Source organism: Sinocyclocheilus anshuiensis, unplaced genomic scaffold (assembly GCF_001515605.1).
Source record: "Sinocyclocheilus anshuiensis isolate Anshui unplaced genomic scaffold, SAMN03320099.WGS_v1.1 scaffold1644, whole genome shotgun sequence".
In the NCBI taxonomy this organism is placed as follows: Eukaryota; Metazoa; Chordata; class Actinopteri; order Cypriniformes; family Cyprinidae; genus Sinocyclocheilus; species Sinocyclocheilus anshuiensis.
In genome coordinates, this window is record NW_015557451.1 from 224,870 (window position 1) to 234,751 (window position 9,882).

Sequence of the window (9,882 nt, forward strand, 5' to 3'; positions counted from 1 at the left end):
TTAAAGGGTTAGTTCACCCAAAAATTAAAATTAGCCCATGATTTACTCACCCTCAAGCCATCCTAGGTGTATATGACCTTCTTCTTTCAGACGAATCCAATCGGAGTTATATTAAAAAACTATCCCTTAAAGAACTATCCCTTTAACCATTGACTATAGCCATTCAGCACTACAGTATAATTGAGATCTATCCATTTTAACATTTATTAGACTTTAAAAAATTTCAATTTCTAATTTAAGTAAACTTAATCCTCACATGAACCCATTAAAACAAATGTCATATTTAGCAACCTGTGCCCTTCAGCTAGTAGGAAATATACAGAAATTGAATAAAGTTATCAAACACTAAATTCTAATGGGGTGGCCAACCCTAGCTCTGCCCCTGCGTTAACGGCGTTAAATACTTTTAACGCATTAAACTAAAAAAATTAATCATCTGTGTTAACATGCTAATTTTGACAGCACTAGTCATAATTAAATTCTGCTGTAAAAAACAATGATTTTACTTTTGTTCACACAACTCAACCATATCAAATTAAATAAACACACTGTTTTAATTCATTTTAACAATATTTAACTTATTTATTCTACTAATACTTTATTGAGAAGTGGCCCGTTTGCTTTGACAGGTACATTATTCCTAACAATGCTTTCAGTGTTTTTAATTTCTATTTCATCAAACAATACAACATGATTTTTTTTCTTTATGTTCTGATTCTTCAGAGATTCACTTCTCTGTGAGGTCTTTCATAACAGAAATCCAGATAATGGGTGTGACTCATAGTGGAATGTGGGATAGCTTCTCTGTTCTCATCTTCTGTGTTGTTGGTATCACAGAGTTTTATTGTGGAATATCCTATCATATCATGCATGACTCATTTTTTCTTGCAAATTCTATGTGCCACAGCCTGTCGAGAATACACATGCTTTGTGTGGGTGCAAATTATGTATTTTCAATAGTACTGAATATCTGAAAAAAACTAATATTTCAGTGGAAATTATGCTAAACAGTAAATGAACACTACAGTATATTTGTGTTTACAAAATCTAGATTTTAAACTGTTCAGTTAATTTATTTATAGTGCTTTTCATAAAACCTGATTTTCTGAAGCAGTTTGAGTTTTTTTTCTTTTTTTTTTGGCCACGATTGTTTGAATTTTATGAATTTCAGAAAATGGTTGATGTTTTTTTTTTTTTGAAAGCATATGAGTATTACAGTTATCAATGAATTTTGAGCATTATGCACTGTAAAAATTAGGGTTATTAATCACAAGAATTGTCAGGGATTTTAAATATAACAGTTCTATCTTAGATTTTTTTATTTATTTGTCAATATCACTTGATATTGGATATTTAATTGTGTATGCTTGTTTCGACCTATACTTACATTTAGATGACCTTAGCTGACCTTAAGATGAAGTACATTTTTAAAAACTAATTATAATAATTGAATAACACTGTAAAATGTAACCTTCTTCAAATCTCAAAATAAACATCACTTTTTCATACTGTACATTGCAATGTTGTAATGCCTAAAAATTCACGTGTAGAATTTAAAACTATTTATTGTAGTTTTCAGTGTAATATCAGTGTTATGTCTTCATGGACTTGCTCTCCATTATTAATCTGAACTGCTGTACTATTATTCACCTTCTCGCTCTTTTCGGTCATCTGACTCAAACCTGCTTACTGTACCTCGTTTTTGTCTCACATCAGTGGGTATTTACAGCTTTCTTCTGACTAATGTTCTGCTGTGAAATAACTGGGTATTTGTGTTGTGCTTTCTGGTTTTGCTGTTATACTGTGTATTTAAGTGTATGCATGTGTATATGTATGTACTGTATGCTATCGCTTGCATTCTTGATTGAAGCTGTGGTTATGTATTTTCTCCTTGTACAGCGACCTTGAGATTGGGAAAGGTGCTTTATAAATAAAACTTAACTTTCCTTAATAACAAGTGATGCTGACTCTGTTGCTGAACTCGGATGTGAATTAAGACAGCTTGTCAGAACTTGTACAGATACGATTTTGCAATAAATCTGTATTATCTTATCTGTTGCTATGACCCGCAAACCAGCTTCTCCAGCATCGCACTCATCACTTTTTTTTACGCAGTGTTTGCAGGCACTTACAGAGATGAAGTTTGATTTCCTCATGACGGTGTGCAACCACGAGCACTACATTCCTCTAAACCTGCCCATGGCGTTCGGCCGAACCAAGTTGCAGCGAGTCCAAGGTAGGTCTCTCCACCCTCCACCCACCTTGCCATGGTTTTCCTTGACCCCATCCTCCCCTCCATCCCAGTCTAACAACTTCACCACTTTAAGATCTGCTAGCAGCACCATTCATTATGCCATGTAACTTGAACCTGAAAACCAGCCACACAGGGACTTAAGTGTCACGAAATGGGGCGTGATGGCACTCAAGCTTAACATATAATTTTGGCATGAATCTGAATATTTTTCCCTAAGAGTTCCCCTAAACATTGGATTTAACAAGTTCAGTTATAACACATGTAACACGTAATGGCTGTCATGAGTTTATCAGTTTCACCATTTCAAATAAAAAAAAATAAAATAAAACACTCTCCTTTTACTAAAACTTTCAGTCAATCAGCATGCTTATATGATTGTCGTGTCTCACCATAAACAGAGTTCAAATGAAGGTCAGACAATATGACCTCTCATTCTTTTCATTGAGGCACAGGATTAGCATACTACCATACTACTCACATGTGCAGTGTCAATTATGTGTACTGTGCACAGTATGTACACTTCCTTTCCAAAGTTTGGGATCAGTTATGTTTTTGCATGCTCAGCAATGCAGGATTTATTTGATTAGAAATACTGTAAAAACGGTAATATAGTGAAGTAATATTACAATTTGAAATAGCTGATTTCTGTGTTAATATATTTCAAAATGTAATTAATTCCTGTGATGGCAAAGCTGAATCTCCAGCAGTTACCAGTTCATTTTCAGCGGGAGAAATGCTGCAGGTGTCAGACGCTCCCTGATGAGTTCTGCCTCTTTGTCATGCCTAGTTTCTAGTGGCACAAACCACAAAAGATAAACGTTTCACAGCTGATGCATATCATTGATCAATCAGAGATGACATTATTCTCAATCAATCATTGCATTTGGCTTTGATGTAGTCAAAAAACATGGAGGAAAAATATATTAACTGTGATTTTCCTGTAGTTTTTGAAACTAATATACATTCACTCAAAGAGACACACAAAAACATATTTAAATTATACACACCTTTCAAAAGTTGATCAAAACTGCAGGAAGACAGTACAGTGATATTGCGAAATATTATTAGAAAACCGTTACTTTAAATGGTATTTTATTATGTTTTAAAATGTATTGTAATTTATTCCTGTGATGAATTTTCAGGATCATTACTCTAGTCTTCAGCGTCACATGATCCTTCAGAAATCATTCTAATATGTTGATTTTCTGCTCGCAAAATTTCTTATTATTATCCATATTGTAAATAGTTTTTGTTATATTTTTGTGGAAATCATTATACAATTTTATCAGGATTCTTTGACATACAGAAAGTTCAAATGAACAGCATTAATTTAAAATAGAAATCTTTTGCAACATTATAAATGTCTGTATAAAACAAAATTTTTACTAAATACTCCTTACTAAATAAAAGCATTAATTTCTTTTTTTTTGTTATAATTTAATTCGCTGAATTAAATGTGCATCAATGTAGCATACTGTTCTTTGAAATGTTTATCATTACGTAATGCATAATTAACCATTTAAAGTCCATTTAAAAATCAATAAATAAACAAATGAAAGGAAGTATGTAGTATATACTGTGTGCAGTATTCATTAGTGAGCACTATTCCATTTCAAACACAGCCACACACCCTCACAGCTTCACTTCCACCACTGATAATGGCAATCCTGCATGATTGCTTCCTTTATTCATTATTTCAGATTTTATTTCGTATGCGGCGGAGTGTTTTGGTGTCGTAGGTAGGTGATGCCGACCAATGCCGACGCAAACGCACTTCCAGTCACCAGATAATCATCCTGATAACCCCACTAATTGCCTTGCTGTGCTCCAGCATCATTCATCAATCACTGTCTAACTGCATTTGACGCTTCAGGTTGAGGCCTTTGCTTTTTCTGTAACCAAGCATAACATATTTGCTTTGCTCTGATGAAATTCAATGACTAATGTGTATTGTGACAGGATTTTTGAGATGATTTTACACCACAGAAATTAAAAGGGCAGTGTTTTCCTGCTACCTGAAATGTTTGTTGCTGTAATGAAGTTGTCTGTCTTGTCCTGTCCGCACTTGCCCTTTTTAACTTTGTAATACTACACATGCAGAATGAGTGCGGAAACATCTTGTGTGTGCACTTGTTGTAATCTGGTTTTTATTACTATTATAATACGAAAATGTGAGGAAATGTGGCTGTTCTGTTTTCAATTCTGAATACAGGGAGTACAAAAGATCTTAAAAGAGATTGTTCAGCCGAAAATGAAAAACTTTTCATCATTTACTCACCTTCATGTTTTTCCATTCCTTTCTTGTGTGGAACAAAAAATAAGCATTTAAGTAGCATTTTTCCATTCATTAAGGGTTCACAGTGACTAAACCTCCAAAACTGACGCTTTAGACAAACACTACCATTCAAAAATGTAAGGATTCAAAAGAAGTCTCTAATGCTCACCAAGGTTGCTTTTATTTGATCGTAGATACAGTAAAAACTGTAATATTGCCAAATATTATTACAATTTAAAATAACTTTTCTATTTTTATATATTTTGAAATATAATTTATCCATGTGATGACAAACCTGAATTTTCAGCATCATTACGCCAGTCTTCAGGGTCACATGATCCTTCAGAAATCATTCTAATATGCTGATTTGCTGATTATCAATCTACAGTTGAGTATTTTTTTTTCAGGATTCTTTGATGAACAGAAAGATCCAAAGATCAGCATTTATCTGAAATAAAAAGCTTTTGTAAAATAACTTTTCTATTTTTATATATTTTGAAATATAATTTATCCATGTGATGACAAACCTGAATTTTCAGCATCATTACGCCAGTCTTCAGGGTCACATGATCCTTCAGAAAGTATTCTAATATGTTGATTTGCTTCTCAAGAAACATTTTTTTATTAATATCAATGTTGAAAACATTATTTGTATAATACATTTTCAGTATGAAGTTCAAAAGAACATTTATTTGAAATAGAAATTATTTTGCAAACATTATAAATGTCTTTACCATCATTTTTGATCAATTGAATATATTCTTGCTTAGTAAAAAAAGCCTTAATTTTTTTTTCAAAAATCTTTTGAATAGTAGTGTATGTTATACAAGTCTTTTAAAGCCATACAACATCTTTGTGTGAGGAACAGACTTAAAATCTTCCCCTTCGCTGAATCATGAAATCAGTGAATTGAATTAATTTAGTCCAGTTTAAAAAGAACCTGCTCAAAAGAATGGTTTGTTCACTGACCCACTTGTCACTGTGTGAAGATTCTTCAAACATTCTCCTTTTGTGTTCCACGGAATGAATAACAGCATGCATGTCTAAAGCAACTTGAGGGTGAGTAAAAATTGACAGAATTTTCAATTGTACGTGAACAGCTACTTGTCATTAGAGGATCAATCTTGTCATCAAGATTTTGGTATTATTGCTAAAGAAGGCTATTTATAATTGCATGGCCTATTTTCAATAACAAAAAAGATGCTTTCACTTTAAGCACAAGGTTTTTCTGTCACTTGTTTGATGTCTGGAATGCAGTGAAGTCTGCTTTCCTAAAAGCATTTGAAAGTTGTCAGCCATCAAACCCTAGACACTGTCTTTTCATTTGGATGCCTTTCACTATCACAGATGTCAGTGACTTAACGCAGCAGCGTTACCTGTTACACCTGTATGTTAAGCACCATTTGCATATATGCATCTTTAAAAGTATTGCGTCTTTAGGATGCATGAAATAAAAGTGTTGCTTCTTACTTTTTAATAAAAGGCCACACAGATTGCAAAAACGTTCATAATACTGTAAATGCTAGTGTGGAACATTGCTGACCCTGAAATGATGTGTTTCAGATCAGAGTTTGGAGTACAGCCTGACCGAGGATTATTGCAAAAACCATTTCCTGGTGGGTCTGCTTCTGCGAGAGGTTGCCGATGGACTCCAGGGCTGCCCAGAGATCAGACAGCTGGCTGTGGCTGCACTCAAGAACCTCATGATCAAACATGCCATGGACGACAGATACAATGCTTTTAAGGTAAGTTGCGTAATTTCACAAACATATGTATCGTTTTAGAAAGGACAGGACAATTCCTGTCCCTGCTGCTGCTGAATAGACAGGTGTCATCAACCTTTGTTCGCAGAAGACAGATAGTTGTTTTGCATGTGCAACTTTACATAACTGTTATGTTAATAATGTTAATGTTAGTCTCCATGAGTCTTTTGTTTCGCACTGTTGGTTTAATTAGTAGTGTTTACGAATAACGGTGTTTATTTTTGTTATGATATGATATGATACCGGACATACAGGTGTATGTCGCTTAAACAACGTTCGGAACGCGACACTGTTTGAAAGTGGTCACTTTTCATGGTTGCACTGTGGCGAGGGAACAGCTGTATGTGTTACTAAGCGTGAAAGTTCCGAAACTGAAGCTGTAGAACTAATAGAACATGATGACAGAAGAACTCATCCACAATATCCACATTGACCGCCACAAATATCCACCGCCTGCTGCCATCAGCTCCCGCGTCTCACACACACGAGTCAGACGATGCCGCGATTATAAATGAGAGTGACTCCTGGTCAGTTGTAATCCATACAACTCCATTTGATGAAACTGAAGCGAAACAATAGGTATGTGTGAAAATACTATTAACTTAAAGTTTTTCAAACATTTCTTCCTTCAGAACATTGTGAAGCGTGGCATGAACACATTGTGAAACTCACGAGAAGTGATGCCGAAACACAGATGACCGTCACTTTTTGTGTGAGTTTCACGTGGGATGTTTATGTCGAGTGTGAACTTGTATGACAGTTGGCTAGAAGCAATGGTTTAGAAAAAAAGAAAATAAAACACTCAGTTGGTTCAACAGAAGACAGAAGGTCATGTGCATACATGATGAGAGATTGTTCATTGTTGGGTGTAGTGTACCTTTAACCCACACATATAATGACAGACATAAATGACTCCTCAAATCATGCAGCTTTTTGAGGAGAGGTGTGCTATTACTTTTCTAAGCCAACAAATTTGCTAATTTTGTCTGGCAGCAAAAAAAAAAAAAAATCAGATAGACCTGGATTAAAAATGGAACTGGAGTTGTATCTAAAGACTAGAATATCATAGGCACTTATGGATTAACTTGGACTAGTAAGCAGTCACCTAGACCAGTGTTTCCCAACCTTTTTTTAGTCGCGGCACCCTTTGGAAATTTTAACAAACTTGTGGCACCCTACAAAATTAATTTTGTCACAATATTTGAATTTCTAACTTCGATATGATAATTTGAAAAGTGACGGCACCCCAGGGTGCCGCGGCACCCCGGTTGGGAAACACTGACCTAGACCACCATAGCAACTGCATAGAAATAGTCTAACATCCTCTCATATATCCTGTCATGTCATGGCAACACCCTAGCATCATGGTACCTCACATTAGCTTCTGAAAATGTAAAACCTTGTTTATTTGGATGTTTTGTGTATTAAAATCCCATGTCAAGAAATTAAATACCAGATTCAATTTAGATAAATACCAAGTAAATGTATTAATATATTAATTAATACGATGCAGCACAAATAAGTGTTGTTAAACTTTTCTGTACAACATGCACAGGGATGCAGGAGTTTATTTGAGATGACCCCAATGCATAAGCAGGTCGATGTTATTGAAATTTGTGGTATTTGCATCTTTTATCAAGGAGGGTGGCCGACAACAATGCAAAGAAATCCTCCAGTTATGTCCGAACCGTTGTCACCATTGAAAATAACTGCTGCACATTGTGTTTGCATTCATCTCACACAGACAAGACGTCTGTTATGCAAATGCCAGATTCAGTGAGTCCAGATCTAAGTTCCAGATCATTGGCACAGACATGGCTTTCGAGCTCCTGCTGCAATCGCATTTCTTGAGAAGCCTCTATGATCTGTTTATGATATGTTCACATTTTTTTTTAACATGACTCGGCTACTACTGGTGCCTGAACCTCTGGGATAATCATGGGATAGTTTCCAGAAGACAGTGAACATTAGAAGCTAATATGGTTTGGTTTTTAGCTGATTCTGTATGAAACATGCTTAACTGTATGAGCAACATCATAAAAATGACAAGAATGACGTAAAAACATACGGGACAGGACATTCCAGGAATATTTCCAACAATCTTAGAAGTTTAGTCTTTAGCCTAGTAGTTGTATTTAAGTGGTGCTTGCTAAGGCCATGGTTAGGGATTTTATTATAGTTATTTTTATTTATAGACCATTTTCTCATGTCGTTCCAAATGCTGTTCCTTTAAGTGAACAGACTTATCTTATTTGCCGTATAATTTAGAAAATATCGTAGAGAAAAGTTAATTTTATTATTATTTATATACCATTATTTTGAATTGGCTTTTATTTTTATATTTTGTTATTTGCTTTTGACATTTTCATTATTATTATTATTATAGATTTCTTTCCGTTTTCATTTTAGTGTATTTATTACTTCAACTTAAATGTATTTAAGTTCTCAAGTTAATTCAAATTTCAATTTTTGTTTAAGCTTTGTAAGGTCAATTTTTTAAATTTAATATTTATATTTTGTTTTATTCCAGCTTTTTTTGAGTAAAAAAAAATATTTGTAATAGTTTTTATAGTCGATACTGATAGAGGCTTGGGTTATTTTGACTTGGACCGGTAAGCAATTACCCAGTAGCACCCTATCAACCATTTAGCCAAAACCACACAAATATTTTTGAATTATTGTGTATTGTAGCAATTTTTTTTAAATTTATTTCTGCATTATTAAAATCATGGCAGCATAAATGAAATATACACAGTAAAACCACTAATATTAAGCAACTGCAGTCTTTGACTAGTGATAATTTTTTCTGCTACAGTGTTTCATAATAATTTGTTTCCTTTAATCTGATGACAGAACCATCAGGCCCGCATCTGTCTGCTGTACCTGCCACTCTTTGAGCTACTCTACCAGAACCTGAGCCACATGAACAGCCCAGGGCAACTCTGCAGAAATGGCCTCGGCTTCATGGTAAACATCCATTTCTCTCTTATCTGGGATCTACAATGACTCTGTCTTCATCTGTTTTGTGAAATCAATGTTTTATGAAATGCACATTGCTTAATCAATTGAAACTCCATTGAAACTTCTTAAATGTCAGTCCAAGAAGATAAGACAAATCAGAGGCATTTAGAAAATATTAAAGGGGTCATATGATGTGATTTCTATTCTTCCTTTTCTTTAGTGTGTTATGTAGCTATTTGTGCATGTATAAGATCTGCAGAGTTACAAAGCTCAAAGTCTCCCACAAAAGGATTTATTCTATCTAAAAGAGAAGGCTGATCCAGGCTGGGCGAAAACGCCTCATTCAAACACGCCCCCACATATCTACCTCACTATGTGGAAATATTTGCGTAATGCCGCCCAAATGTTCATGCAAAGAAAGAAGGCGTGGTTTCAGGAACTGCAGTGTTGATGCAGCCACGTCAGGGAGACGCTGTGTGTTTCAGTGCGAAAGCAAAAGCACTTTATTTGGCCTTCCGGAAGTAGATGCAATTAGGAATCATTGGTTAAGATTTATTTACAACAGAACAGCACAACCCAGATGTTCGAATTTGTGCAACGCATTTTATGGACGACAGTTTTGTGAACCT

The 9,882-nt window shown here is 34.7% G+C and overlaps 1 protein-coding gene across 1 annotated transcript in view; it reads left to right on the top strand.

Annotated features, from left to right (window-relative positions):
* The window catches only part of LOC107679272 (dedicator of cytokinesis protein 11-like), a 92,985-nt gene that overhangs the window by 34,860 nt on the left and 48,243 nt on the right, over positions 1-9,882 (top strand). The window contains exons 30-32 of the mRNA XM_016474790.1: positions 2,125-2,236; positions 6,093-6,274; positions 9,146-9,259. Of these exons, the coding sequence (XP_016330276.1) occupies positions 2,125-2,236; positions 6,093-6,274; positions 9,146-9,259 (408 nt within the window). The remainder of the gene's footprint in view (positions 1-2,124; positions 2,237-6,092; positions 6,275-9,145; positions 9,260-9,882) is intronic.